Source organism: Pongo abelii, chromosome 8 (assembly GCF_028885655.2).
Source record: "Pongo abelii isolate AG06213 chromosome 8, NHGRI_mPonAbe1-v2.0_pri, whole genome shotgun sequence".
Classification (NCBI taxonomy): domain Eukaryota; kingdom Metazoa; phylum Chordata; class Mammalia; order Primates; family Hominidae; genus Pongo; species Pongo abelii.
In genome coordinates, this window is record NC_071993.2 from 57,017,890 (window position 1) to 57,032,975 (window position 15,086).

Consider the following 15,086-nt stretch of genomic DNA (forward strand, 5'->3'; position numbering starts at 1 on the left):
CTACAACAAATTTAAAGTCCCTAAACACCTGAAAAGTAAACAATACACTTCTAAATAATCCATAGGTCAAAGGGAAAGTGTAAGCTGGGCACAGTGGTGTGTTTTTATAGTCCCAACTACCCAGGAGGCTGAAGCAAAAGAATCCATTGAGCCCAGGAGTTCACGGCCAACAAGAGCAAAATAGTGACACCCTATTTCTTAAAACAAAACAAAAATGAACTAAATACAAATGAAAACACAACACATCAAAATTTGTGAGACACAACTAAAGTAGTGTTGAGAGGGCAACTCATAGCACTAAATGAACATTCAAGAAAAGAGAAAAAGTTTCAAATTAATAATTTAAGCTCCTACCTCCAAATCAAGAAAAAGAACAAAATAAATCAAAAGTGAGCAGAAGGCGGGAAATAATAGGAGAAATCAATCAATGGAACTGACAACAAAAATACAATAGAGAAAAACCAATGAAACAAAGAGCTGATTCTTTCAAAAGATCAATAAAATTGACAGACTTCTAACAAGACTGACAAAGAAAACAGGAGAAAAGGCACAAATTACCAATACCAGGAGTGAAACAAGGTATATAACTGTGGACTCTGCAGACATCAGAATAATAAGGGAATACCATGAACAGCACCACACATATACATCTGACAACTTTTAAGAAATGGACCAATTCCTTGAAAAACACAAACTACCTCAATTCACTCAATATGACAGAAAATTTGAATAGCCTGATAACTGCTAAGGAAACTGAATTCAGAGTTAAGATACTTGCAAAAAAGAAATCTCTCCAGGCCCAGAGGTTTCATGGGAGAATTCTACCAAACAATTAAATAATTAAAAGTAATTCTATTACTTTTAATATACAAATAGCTTCACAAAACAGAAGATAGAACACTTCCCAATTGATTCTATGAAGTGTTATTCTGCTGCCAAAACCAAAGTAAGTATCAAAAAAAGTGTATCATAGGACAATCTCCCTCATGAACACAGATTCAAAATCCTTAACAAAATATTGGCAAATCGAATTTAGCTTTTTATTAAAAAAAATTATACCCCGTAACCAAGTGGTATTTATTTCAGGTATGCAAGGCTGGTTCAATGTTTGAAAATAAATCAATGTTATCCACCACATTAACAGACTAAAAAAGAAAAATCACATGATCACATCAATCAATACAGAAAAAGTAGTTGACCAACCAAATTCACATTGATTTGCAATGAAAACACTCAGAAATAAAGGATGAGGTGCAGGAAAGTGAATGCAATAAAGAGCATCTGTAAGAAATCTGCACCTAACATTATACTTATTGGTGAAAGAGTAAATGCTTTCTAATATCAGGAACAGGGCAAGAATGTCTTCTCTTACTACTTTTAACATAGTCCTGGAAGTTCTTGCCAGTGCAATAAGGCAATAAAAGGGAATAAAAAGTAAGTAGATTAGAAAATAAATAAAACTATTTACAGATGACATGACAACTGTCCACATGGAAAATCCTAAGCAATCTAGAAAAACAGTTCCTAGAGCTAATTGAGTTTGGCAAGCTCAGCACACAAAAAATCCATTTCATTTCTATATTTTAGCAATGAATACGTGGATATCAAAATTTGTATTCGCAAACCACATATCTGATAAAGAACTAGGATCTAGAATGTATAAAGAACTCTCAAAACTCATTAGTATAAAAACAAATCATACAACTAGAAAATGGACAAAAGGCATCAAAAGACATTTCACTGAAGAGATGGCAAATATGCATAAGAATGGATGTTCAACATCATTAGCCATCAGAAAAATATAAATTTTTCTACACACCTATCAGACTGGCTAAAAAAGTAGTGACAACACCAAATGTTTCTGAAGATGTGGAGAACCTTGATCATTCATATCTTGCTGATGGGAACGTAAAATGGTATAGATACTTTGGAAAATAGTTTGGGAGTTCCTTTAAAAACTATGCAATACTATAAACATAGCAACTGCATTCCTTGGCATGTATTCCACAGAAATAAAAACTTATGCTCACATAGCATGAATGTACATGAATGTTTAGAGCAGCTTTTTTTTTTATAATAGCACAAAGCTGGCAACAGCTCAGATGTCTTTAATAGATAACTTCAGTAACGGTGGTACCTTCATGCCATGGAGTAATACTCATCAATCAAAAGGAACCAACTCTGGATACAAGCAACAACTTGGATGAACCATCAGAGAATTATGCTAAATGAAAAAAGCCAACCCCAAAGTGTTGCCTACTGGACGATTCCATTTGTATACAATTCTTAAAATGACAAAATTAACAAACAGAACAGATTAGTGGTTGCCAGGAGTTAAGGAGTGGGCACGTGGGAGTTATGTGGATGTGGCAACATGAAGGATCCTTGTGGTGACAGAAATGTTCTGCATCTTGACAATGACAAAGTCAATATCCTGGCTGTGAAACTGTTCGTTCTGCAAGAGGTCCTCACTGGAAGAGACTTAGTAAAAAGTACAAAGGATTTCTATATTATTTCTTACAAGTGCTTTTGAATCTACAATTATCTGAATGTAAAAAGTTTAATTTTAAAAAGATCTGTGAAGCAGCATGAACACAGACTTAGTGGAGTGATAGGACAGACTTAAGTCCATGAATGACCACTGTGCTGAGCCCCACTATTGGCAAAGCATTAACAGTGTTTACTGAAAGGAAGGAAATGAAACATCAGACAGTGTCTATGCCTGACAAATTTATCAAAATCAATTTACCAAACACCATGTTTACCTCTAGCACTCCTACATTCAAACACATTTCAGGTAGAATATTTAAAATTATGTAGCAGAATAAACAGGTTAGCAACTCACTGGAAATGGAAATTTTAAGACATTGGGCATAACACATGGAAGTGAATTTAGCCTATGTTTCCTAGCAGTTAAAAAAAAAAAGACAATGTAGTATTTACCAAAGGAAGCATAGGAGTTCACCAATAACCATCAACTTTTTCTGGACTTAAGAAGTATTTATAGTGGGGTGCTTGTGTATAAAGTGACACTGAATGACACTGCAGCTGTCTGTAACTCTGCTTTTACTAAAAACCTAGAAACACTGTTTAAGTCAATGGCGCTTCAGTTAGTGATGAGTCTTTCACATTATTTTTTAAACTATTTGCCAAAAATTAATAAAAATATTCATTTTTATGGTCACATTAGTATACTACTTAGACCCAGGACATTTGCTGTAGTGCTCCTAGACTGCTATGGGGCTACAGTGAGGAATGGGTCACATGTACTGCAGAAGCCCCAGGTAGAGTCAGCTCTGTAGTAATTATGATAGAAGGTTCTGTCGCCACACAAGCGTTCCAACGGTGAGTGGTAAGTAAGACGCCAGTGCAGGCCTTGAGGGATGCCAGGCTCTGCAACACAGTTATCTGGCCCCTATTCTGAGCTCCAGCTTCCTTTCATTCATTTACTGAACTACTGTTTATTGACCATTACTAAATGATAAATACTATTCTAAGTAATGGGCTCCCAGCAAGAAACAGAAGCAAATAACCACACAGATATAAAATTATAAACTGTTACAAGTTCTACAAAAGAAAAGTACAGTTAAGTATGAAGCAAATGAGCAGAGCAGAGTGTGTGTGAGAGTGTGTGTGTGTGTGTGTGTGGGAGGGAGGCTTGAAGCAGGGTGACCTTGACAGGCAGTTTGAGTGCTCGTGTGAGCATGGATAAACAACAATAAATTCTCTCTGGCTGTAAGATTTTGTCTACAGGCAGCAGGGGTCTTGACCTGCTCTGAGAGGTGTGGGACGGCTTCCCTGCAGAGGTGACGTATGTGAAGGATGAGAAGGTTAAGGAGGAGAGGGGAGGAGGAACAGTGTTCTAGTCAGAACGAGCATGTGCGCGGGGCCCCAAGGTGAAAGGATACTAGCATACAGGGCTGGCAAGGCTACAGCTTAAACACCTCAGGGAAAATGGTACAAAATGAGCCTGAAAAAGTGGTGCAGAGCTCACACAAGATCATACAAAGGACTTGGGTCTTCACTTTAGGAACAATAGAAGCTCTAAATTGTATTAAATAAAATGTGACAAAATAGGATTTACATTTTAAAAAGATTACTCTGGCTATGATGTTAAAAAGGAAAAGAGGAGGCCAGGTGCAGTGGCTCACGCCTGTAATCCCAGGAGTTCAAGACCAGCCTGGCCAACATGGTGAAACCCTATCTCTACTAAAAATACAAAAAATTAGCTAGGTTTGGTGGCGGGTTCCTGTGGTCCTAGCTACTCGGGAGGCTGAGGTAGGAGAATTGCTTGAACCCGGGAGGCGGAGCTTGCAGTGAGCCAAGATCACTCCACTGTACTTCAGCCTGGGCGACCAGAGTGAAACTCCATCTCAAAATAAAAAAAAATTTAAAAATAAAAATAAAAAAGGCCAGGCGCGTTGGCTCACGCCTGTAATCCTAGCACTTTGGGAGGCCGAGGCAGGTGGGTCACCTGAGGTCAGGAGTTCGAGCCAGCCTGGCCAACATGGTAAAACCCCATCTCTACTGAAAATACAAAAAATTAGCCCGGCATGGTGGCGCATGCCTGTAATCCCAGCTACTCGGGAGACGGAGGCACGAGAATTGCTTGAACTTGGGAGGCGGAGGTTGCAGTGAGCCAAGATTGTGCCATTGCACTCCAGCCTGGGTGACAAAGTGAGACTCCATCTCAAAAAAAAAAAAAAAAGAAAGAAAGAAGAGGAAATTAAAGTCAATTTGAGACCAAATTTTAGTCCACTCATAGGATGACAGGGCTTGGCTTGGGGCGGCAGATGCTTTTGACTGGCTTAATCAGCTGCCTGGGGCCTGCCAGCCCTTGCTTGGCTGTACTCTGCCCTTCATAGTAAACCTCGGTAGCATGCATTTAGGACAGGCACGCGAGTGTGAAGATCCACTTGTGGGTAGTCAAAGAAGTGTCCAAGTCATGGCTCCTCTATCCTTAATAAGGTAGGAAGCAAGATCAGCTGAGACCAGGTGACGGGGTGAACGGGTGATGAGACATGGAGAGACTTTGCCGGGCAGTCTGAGTGACAATGTGAGGTGGTGACCACAGACTAGGATACCACACAGCCACAGAGCTGCACAAAGAAGGCAGATAGCTGTCCTCATCTGGACATCAATAAATAATTATCATGGCAAATAAATGACTATAGACACCATTAAGCATCTTTTAAGTGAAAGTTTCACAAATTTTGAAACCTTTGGTGAGGTTACCATTTCTTGAAAAACAAAAAGCAGCATTATTTTATGCAGATAACTTCTAATGAAGTATTTCTCTAAGACAGTCAGTATTATTTCAAAGGAACTGCTATTAGAAAACTAGGTAAAGTTTACTTACACAAAAACAATGTCCCCTCTTTTAGAGTAAGCAGGAATAGCACTGGCTATGGTGGCAAATCCATATGAGTATATAATGGCTTCTTCTGTCTTCATAAATTTTGCCAGGCAGTCTTCCAAATCCAAATGAACATCTATTTCAGTTAAAAAAGTTAAATGGTTAAACTGTTTTATAATTCTTTTTCTCTACTAAAGAACAAATAAAAGAACACAAGCAGTATAATTATCAATACTTTCACCTTATGGCCAAAATGGAATTGTTTTTAAATGATAGATTATATAAGATCTAGTAAAATAATTCCAGGCCCATACAACTTTTAAAATACATGAACTAAATCAGCTACGCATCTATCTGCAAAATGTGTTACTGGGGCAGTTCCAACTTCTGGTTATGCTTTGATATCACTCTACTGTAAGACTTCGAGGCCTACCAAGTTTCCCTGCATTAACTGCCCTTGACCAAAACCATTGAGGTCTCACCAATGTTTGATGTTAACTTATTAATGTCTGTTTGCATTTTAGCAAAAAGAACCCTGTATACTTTGCATCAAGAAGGTGACACTTACTAGAACCCCAGTGACCACTCCTCTAACAATCTGTGTCAGCATTTAGTAGCGGCACCTCCCATCACTTTCTGGGGCTGGGATTCTGTCTGAATTTCTTATAAGTGTAATGAAGAATTCAAATTTATAGTACAAAAGGAAATATAGTCCTTTTATAGATGCACCGTAAGGAGGATGTTGACATAATAATGAGGATAAATTATAATTATTAGACTGATATGTTTTATTTTCCTCTTAAGTCATGGCTCCTTACAGCCTTTTACCTCTCAGACTGAACCATGAGGCTTCATGCCCTCGGACGGAGGACCAGTGATGCTTAGAATAAATAGGCCACTGGCCAGCTTAGAATCTTAAAACTTTAAAGCAGTCTTAAAATGAGACATTATCACAGAGGGAAAGGGATTTTAAAAAATTCCTTTAGCCCTTTTAACTATGGCAGGACCCAAGCCTGGAGGACTAGATAACAGAGTTTTACCACAGGCCCTGTGTGGAGAGAGCTCGAAGAAGCCAGGCCCTTCCAGTCTTAGAGCGCTATGGGAGAAAGGAGGGAAATCAGAGGCCACAGAGTTGGATTTTGAGACCCAGGATGAATGAGCCGTGATGTGTCTACTGATGAGAACCCAAGCACAGGCAATGGCAGGCGGTCTGGGCATTCCTGAGCTAGGGGCAGCAGAGAGGGCTGATGGCCTGGCAGGAGGCAGCATATTTACAGACTTTCTAAAGAACATTACAGAACTGTTAAAATGAACTATTAATTCCATTCCTATCAAATAGTGATAAAATATGAGGCATGCTTCTTCCTATTTGTATGTTAATACAGTCAATATCATTTGATTTCCATTACCAATTGGTTATAGTTATTTTATGAAATGGACACTTTTCATTACACCAACATTAAATAAATGTGGGACTTTACAACAACACACAGAGTTTAGAAGAAAGTATCCCAGGTGATCTTCGAATATAAGATCTCTGACACTACGATCACACAAAATCCAAGGCTGTGATTCCTTGTATCTGACAGCCACCCTCTAGGAGAGATGCTATCAGAAAAGGTTTCAGGCAAAATCTAGCAAGAAAGAGGAAAACAGCGAAGTAGCTGAGCATGGGTTACTCTTGGGTATGTCTTCCTTTCTCATCTTCATTACTGTTCTCTGAGCGCCATCACTTTGCCACCTCTCACGTTCCCAGGTAGGAGGCCTCCTTCAAACTATAATGGTGCTTCTAATTGAAAATATCTGCCACAAACCTTCACAGTTCAGCCAGAAGGACAACTCAGGCAACAGTGGTTTGCTTTCATTTGGTATCTCCATTTCAAAAAGAAAAACATGCTATGTATACAAACTATTTTTGCTAACCACAAAAGGGATTTTAAATCATTCTGTAGACTTCTTAGCTCTAAATGACTCTTTTCATTGATGAATGATGAGAATGTAAAACTGAGTATGACCCTGTTTCAGGACTTTAGGGTGAGTTACCCAGTTGATGAAAATCAGCATGTTACAAATCTTCCCATCATTAGGTATACTCGTAACTGTTTATATACAGTTGCCATAAGTGGGAAGAAGAATCTCTCAACAATAAATCAATGACTTATTGGTTATAGCATAGTCCCAAAAGTTCAAAAAGACTAGTCTTTTCCTGCTATCAAAAGACACTGGGTTTTAGCTGATGTCAGCCTTGCAAAGCAGGTTTTGTGACAGGTAAATATGGGTAACTGCAGAACTTGTTTCTCTTGATGCTCCTTTGTTGAATGAAGAAACTCTCAACCCAAGGGAGCAGAAGGCAGCAAGCAGGAAAACTACAAGGGCACTCACTTTTCTTCAACTTTTGATGTCCGTATCTTCTGTGTGTATGATCCATTTCACTAACTGGAGCTGTAGACTTGCATGGAATAAAACTAAAGTACTATATTCTACAATTCACTGTTAGCACTAAACATGGCAGAGAAGTGACCATAGAGGGAGGTGTCCTAGAATGCCTCTGCACATCTCACAGCCCTCAGCACTTTCTTGCACTTGCTTATCTGCCTGTCTGGCTCCCTCACCAGAATCTCAGGGACAGGAGGCCTCACTACCTCGGTCATCACAGCTCAGACTGTAGTTAGGTCTGGGGGTTCAGCCCTAGGCAGCCTTGGTGCCTTCCTCTGTCAAATAGGGGGAATAGTCCTACCTTCCTCAAGGGTTAGTAGGAGGGCTGCACAAGTTAATGCTGATAAAACACTCAGAACACTGCCTGGCATGGAACAAGCAATATGCTATTTAAGTTTGTTTAATTACATTGATACTTGTAGAATAAAAGAATAAAAGAATAAATAAAATAAAAATAAAAGAATGAAAGAATAAAAGAAAAGGTTTTATTTTAAAAGCAAAAACCTGGTCACACTTTAGGCAATCTTCTAATAAAGCTATCTGAGTTCTGAATTGTTAAGACTGTCTTCCAATAAGAGCCACTTGTTCAGCTTCTCACTTATAAGGAGGAGAGATTACGGCCTTCCTGGTTGTTTTCCAGAGAAAACACCATAAAATAGCTGACTTTAGGACAGTTTAGAAACAAACTACATTTTCTCTTAAGGCCTTCATATTTTTGCATACATACTGTCCTTAAAAAAAAAAAAATCCCTAGAGGCCAGGTGTGGTGGCACACCCCTGTAATCCCAGCAGTTTGGGAGGCCGAGGCAGGAGGATCACCTGAGGTCAGGAGTTTGGGACCAGCCCGACCAAAACGGAGAAACCCCATCTCTACTAAAAAAAAAAAAATTAGTTGGGCATGGTGGCACATGCCTGTAATCCCAGCTACCTGGGAGGCTGAGGCAGGAGAATCGCCTGAACCGGGGAGGCAGAGGTTGCAGTGAGCCAAGATCACGCCATTGCACTCCAGCCTGGGCAACAAGAGTGAAACTCCATCTCAACCACAACAACACACACACACACAAATATCCCTAGAGACATGCACAATTTTTCTTCTTAAGAGTATAAGTGATAGCCCTTAGGTACTCACTGGAACATATAGAGCCAAATGTTTTTCATGTTTTCACATGCAGTATCTCATGTGATCCTTAGCAAAGTGTTCTAAAGCCATGCAAGCAATGATCGTTCCCACTTACACTTGAGAAAACCATGATCCCATGACTGGTAAGAAGAAGTGGCAGATCTAGGAATTTTATGACCAAATTGTAAGGTCCCCTGAGTAGGCTGTGCCATGGTCAAGCCATCATGACCCCTGTGACCCACACGTACACATCCAGAAGGTGTCCTGCAGCCAGAAAGTCTGGGACAACAGGAAAATCACAAAAGAAGAAAAACGGCTAGTACCTGTCTTAGCTGATTAGCCAACCTTGTGGCATTCTACCATTGTAACAGGCTGTACCCTAACTGATCAATCAACCTGTGACACTGCACTCTGTGACCTCGTGATAATGTACCTTGTGACATTCTTCCCCTACCATTGTAACAGGCTCTACCCTAACTGATCAGTCAACCTGTGACACTGCGCTCTGTGACCTCGTGATAATGTACCTTGTGACATTCTTCCCCTACCATTGTAACAGGCTCTACCCTAACTGATCAGTCAACCTGTGACACTGCGCTCTGTGACCTCGTGATAATGTACCTTGTGACATTCTTCCCCTACCATTGTAACAGGCTGTACCCTAACTGATCAGTCAACCTGTGACACGGCGCTCTGCGACCTCGTGATAATGTACCTTGTGACATTCTTCCCCTACCTGCAAAAACCGGCCCCTAACTGTAACTTTCCACTGCCTACCCCAACCTATAAAACCATCTCCAATCCCACCACCCTCTGCTGACTCCCTTATCATACTCAGCTCACTCACACGCGGGTGAATAAACAGCCTTGTTGCTCACACTTAGCCTGTTCAGGTTGTCTCTTCAATTGGACGCATGCATAACATTTGGTGCCGAAAGCCCGGGATAGGGGAACTCTCCCCGGGAGACCTCTCCCCTATCCTCCCCGCACTCTTCCATCAAAGAGACTTCCCTCGACCTCAGACCAGCCCCCATGAACACTCCCACCTCTGTCTACGGATCGGGTAAGCTGCCTCGGTCTCTCCTCATCTCTCTCCCTCTTTTTCTCTCCTCAAAATTGAGCCAAGGAACCTTCCTCTTATCCGTGTTTCCAAAATCCAACATTGGTCACAGACTCTTCTTGGGAAGACAGTCTTCCCTCGGTGTTTGGTGAATGCTGGGGATGCCAGCCTTGGGCAGTTGCCAGCCACACAACCTGGGACCTCCATTGGGGATGCCCACTGAGGATGCTAGTGGTTGCTCTTTTCCTTGTCTCTTTCTTTCCCCTCAAACTTTCCCAGTTCTATCATGGGCAACCTCCCACCCTCCATCTTCCCCACTGGCTTGTTTCCTCAAAAACCTCGAACCTCTTAGCTTTCACCCAATCTAAAGCCTAAACATCTATATTTTTTTTCTGTAACATGGACTGGCCCCAATATAAATTAGACAATGGCTCTCAGCAGACAGAAAACAGCACTTTCAATTTCTCTATTTTGTGGGACTTAGACAACTTCTGTCACAAAATGGGCAAATGGTCTGAGGTACCCTACGACCAGGCATTTTTTACCCTACAATCTCTCCTTAGTCTCTGCTCCCAATGTGGTCCATCCCCAATTTTCCTTATCTCCCTTCCATCTACCTTTCCTTCTTCCACTGGGGATGCTGACTCCTCTTTGTCTGTTAACCCCTCCAATCTTTCTCCCCTCCACCCACCTATCCGAACCTGGCCCTAATTCCCCTTCAGAACCGAGTTCTACCCACAAGCCACCCCCTTATGCCCCTCCCATTACCATCCCTCCTCACACCTGCTCTGGCTTACAATTTGGCCCTGAAGCCGACCCCCATGCCCCTGCCCAGCAATTTCCCCTTTGAGAGGTGGCAGGAGCCGAAGGAAAAGTCCAGGTTCACATCCCTTTCTCTATGTCTGACCTTTCCCAAATCAGGCTCTTTTCCATCAGACCCCACCCAAATATATACAAGAATTCCAATACTTAACACAGTCCTATAATCCCACTTGGAATGACTTAAATGTCATCTTCTCTTTGGACCCTAGCTCAATCTTATGCTGATGACTGCTGGCGCCTTGAGCCTGGCCTCCAAGGCCAGGCACTAGGGCAGTACCCCGTGAAGGCCCCAAAGGACCTACCAGGCAGGGGCCCAAGGGACTACATGATCTCTTGTTTAGTTCAAGGGCTTCAGAAATCTGCATATAAAGCCATGAATTATGACAAACTAAAGGAGACCACTGAGAACAAAGGTGAAAATCCAGCTCAGTTTATGGCCCATCTAGCTGCCACCCTCAGGCGATATACAGCACTAAACCCTGAAGGGCCGGAAGGCCGCCTTATTCTTAACATGCATTTTATTACCCAGTCAACTCCTAACAGAAAGAAACTTCAAAAATTAGAGTCTGGCCCTCAAACCCTACAACAGGAATTAATCAACCCTGCCTTCAAGGTGTTCAATAGGGAAGAGGCTGCCAGGCGGCAGCTCGCATTTCAGAATTACAAATGCTTGCCTCCACCGTAAAACAAACCCCAGCAGCACCGCCTACCTGCAAAAACTTCAAGGCGTACAAACCGCAGCGTTTAACTGCCCCTCTGGGACCTTGCTTCAAATGTCAAAAACCTGGCCACTGGGCCAAGGAATGCCCACGGCCCAGGATTCCTTCTAAGCTATGCCCCTGTGTGGGCCCTAACTGGAAGTCAGACTGTCTGACTCTCATCACCAATCCTGGAACTCCTGGAGCTCAAACCCGAAATGATGGACTCCTTCCCAGATCTCCTCGGCTTGGAGGCTGAAGACTGATGTTGCCCGAACATCTCGGAGGCCCCCTGGACCATCACAGATGCCGAGCTTCAGGTAACTCTTACAGTGGAGAGTAAGTCCATCCCCTTCTTAATCGATACAGGGGCTACCCACTCCACATTACCTTCTTTTCAAGGGCCTGTTTCCCTTGCCCCCATAACTGTTGTGCGTATTGACGGCCAAGCTTCTAAACCCCTTAAAACTCCCCAACTCTGGTGCCAAATCAGGCAACACTCCTTTATGCGCTCCTTCCTAGTTATCCCCACCTGCCCAGTCCCCTTATTAGGCCAAGATATTTTAACTAATTATCCTCCTCCCTGACTATTCCTGGACTACAGCCACATCTCAGAGCTACCCTTTTATCCAATTCCAAACCTCCCTCACAACCTCTCCTTTCATCTCCCCACCTTAATTAACCCTAAAGTATGGGATACCTCCACTCCTTTGCTTGCAACTGATCATTCACCCCTTATCATCCCATTGAAACATGGCCACCCTTATCCTGCTCAATGCCAATACCCCATCCCACAACAGGCTTTAAGGGGCCTAAAGCCTGTTATTACCTGTCTACTACAGCATGGCCTCTTAGTCCCTACCAACTCCTCTTACAACTCTCCCATCTTACCTATTCAAAAACCAGATAAATCCTACAGGCTAGTCCAAGACCTTCATTTCATCAATCAGATTGTCCTCCCCATTCATCCTGTCGTGCCTAACCCTTATACTCTCCTATCCTCAATACCCTCTTCCACAACTCATTATTCTGTTATTGACCTCAAAGATGCCTTCTTTACCATCTCCTTACATCCCTCTTCCCAGCCCCTTTTTGCCTTTACTTGGACTGACCCTGACACCCACCAGTCCCAACAAGTCACCTGGACCGTCCTGCCCGAAGGTTTCAGAGACAGCCCACACTACTTTAGCCAGGCCCTCTCCCATGACCTGCTTTCTTTTCATCTATTTGTTTCCCATCTCATTCAATATGTGGATGACCTGCTTCTTTGCAGCCCCTCTTACCAATCTTCCCAGCAAGACACTATCCTGCTTCTTCAACACCTCTACTCCAAGGGGTACAGAGTATTCCCCTCCAAAGCTCAAATTTCTACTTATCTTGGTATAATCCTCCATCAACATAGGTGTGCACTTCCAGCAGACCGTATTCAGCTAATCTCCCAAATTCCAATCCCCACCACCAAACAACTACTCCTCTCCTTCTTAGGCGTTGTTGGATACTACTGCCTTTGGATACCAGGTTTTGCCATCCTAACCAAACCACTCTATAAACTCACAAAAGGAAACTTAGCTGAACCCACAGATCCTAAATCCTTCCCTCGCCCCTCCTTTTACTATAAAAAAGGCCCTGGAGACAACCCCTACTCAGCGCTTCCCGACTCCTCCCAACCCTCCTTCCTCCACACAGCAAAAATGCGGGGCTGCGCTGTAGGAATTCTTACTCAGACACCAGGCCTGTGACCAGTAGCCTTTCTATTCAAACAGCTTAATCTTACAGTCCTGGGCTGGCTGTCATGCCTGCATGCCACAGCAGCCACAGCCCTTATACTCTTAGAGTCTCTCAAAATCACAGGCTATGTCCTACTCACCTTTTATAGCTCTTACAACCTCCAAGACTTAGTTTCCTCTTCACACATAAAACACATACTCTCGGCTCCCCGCCTCCTCCAGCTCTATTGACTCTTTATTGAAAATCCCATGGGGACCATTGCCTTTGGACAGGACTTCAACCCGGCCTCTCACTTACTACCCACTACAAATCCTAATCCACATGACTATATTTCCTTAATCCACATAGCCTCCTCTCCTTTTCCCCATATTTCCCTTTTTCCTGTCCCTGACCCAGACCACACTTGGTTTATTGATGGCAGTTCTTCAAAAACCAGTTGATTAACACCAGGAAAAGCTGGATAGGCCACTGTGTCTCATTCATCTATCATTGAAACTGCTGCACTCTCCCCATTTACAACCTCTCAACAAGCTGAATTAATAGCACTAACTCGTGCGCTAACTCTTGGCAAAGGACTGCATGTTAATATCTATATTGACTCTAAATACGCCCTTCACATCCTCCACCGCCACCCTGTCATCTGGGCAGAAAGAGGTTTTCTCATTACACAAGGATCCTCTATTATCAATGCCCCCTTAATAAAGCCCTCCTTAAAGCTGCCCTCCTTCCAGCCAAAGCCAGAGTAATCCACTGCACAGGACACCAAAAAACCTCTGATCCCATTGCCCAAGGAAATACCTATGCCAATAAAACAGCCAAAGAAACAGCAAACTCCCCAGTATCTGCTCCCAGTGGCCAATATTTCTCCTTCTCATCTATCACTCCTATTACTCTCCTTCTGAAACCTTAACCTACCAGTCACTTCCCACTCAAGGCAACTGGTTTTTAGATCACGGAAAGCTCCTTCTCCCTGCCTCTCAAGCTTACTCTATCTTCTCCTCCTTTCATGACCACTTCCATGTAGGATATAAACCTTTAACTCACCTTTTAGAACCTCTCATTTCTTTTCCAGCCTGGAAATCCATCCTTAAAACAATCACCTCTCAATGGGCTATATGCCACTCTACTACCCCATCAAGGCTTTCTCAAACCTCGTCCTTTCCTTACGCATCAAGCACAACAATTTATCCCTGCTCAAGATTGGCAGATTGACTCTACTCATATGCCCCGTGTCTGGAAACTCAAATACCTCCTGGTTTGGGTCGACACCTTCACCAGATGGGTTGAGGCTTTTCCCACGGGGTCTGAAAAGGCCACTGCAGTTATTTCCTTCTTCTAACAGACATAATCCCCCGGTTTGGTCTCCCTACTTCCATACAGTCTTATAATGGGCTGGTCTTCATCAGCCAAATCACTCAAGCAGTTTCCCAAGCCTTCAGTATTCAATGGAATCTTCATGCCCCATATCACCCTCAGTCCTCTGGAGAAGTGGAAAAAACCAATGGCCTTTTAAAAACACACCTTACTAAACTTACCCTCCAGCTTAAAAAAGACTGGACCACTCTCCTACCCCTTGCACTCCTCCGAATTCGAGCCACACCCTGGGAACCCACCGGGTACAGTCCATTTGAACTCTTATACGGCCGCATCTTTCTGCTGGGGCCCAACCTTATTTCAGACACCACCCCTCTTGGTGATTATCTTCCAGTCCTTCAACAGGCTAGAGAGGAAGTCTGCTAAACTGCCAATTTCCTTTCACCTACTCCAGATACCCAGCCATATAAAGACATCCTAGCCAGACGGTCAGTTCTCGTTAAGAACCTAATCCCTCAAACTCTACAACCTCGGTGGACAGGACCTTACCTG

At 42.8% G+C, this 15,086-nt stretch overlaps 1 protein-coding gene across 1 annotated transcript in view; it reads right to left on the bottom strand.

Moving 5' to 3' along the window:
- Positions 1-15,086, bottom strand: part of LOC112135138 (serine palmitoyltransferase 1-like) — a 45,093-nt gene that overhangs the window by 25,480 nt on the left and 4,527 nt on the right. Inside the window, exon 4 of the mRNA XM_063727233.1 lies at positions 5,360-5,492. Coding sequence (XP_063583303.1) covers positions 5,360-5,492 — 133 coding nt within the window. The remainder of the gene's footprint in view (positions 1-5,359; positions 5,493-15,086) is intronic.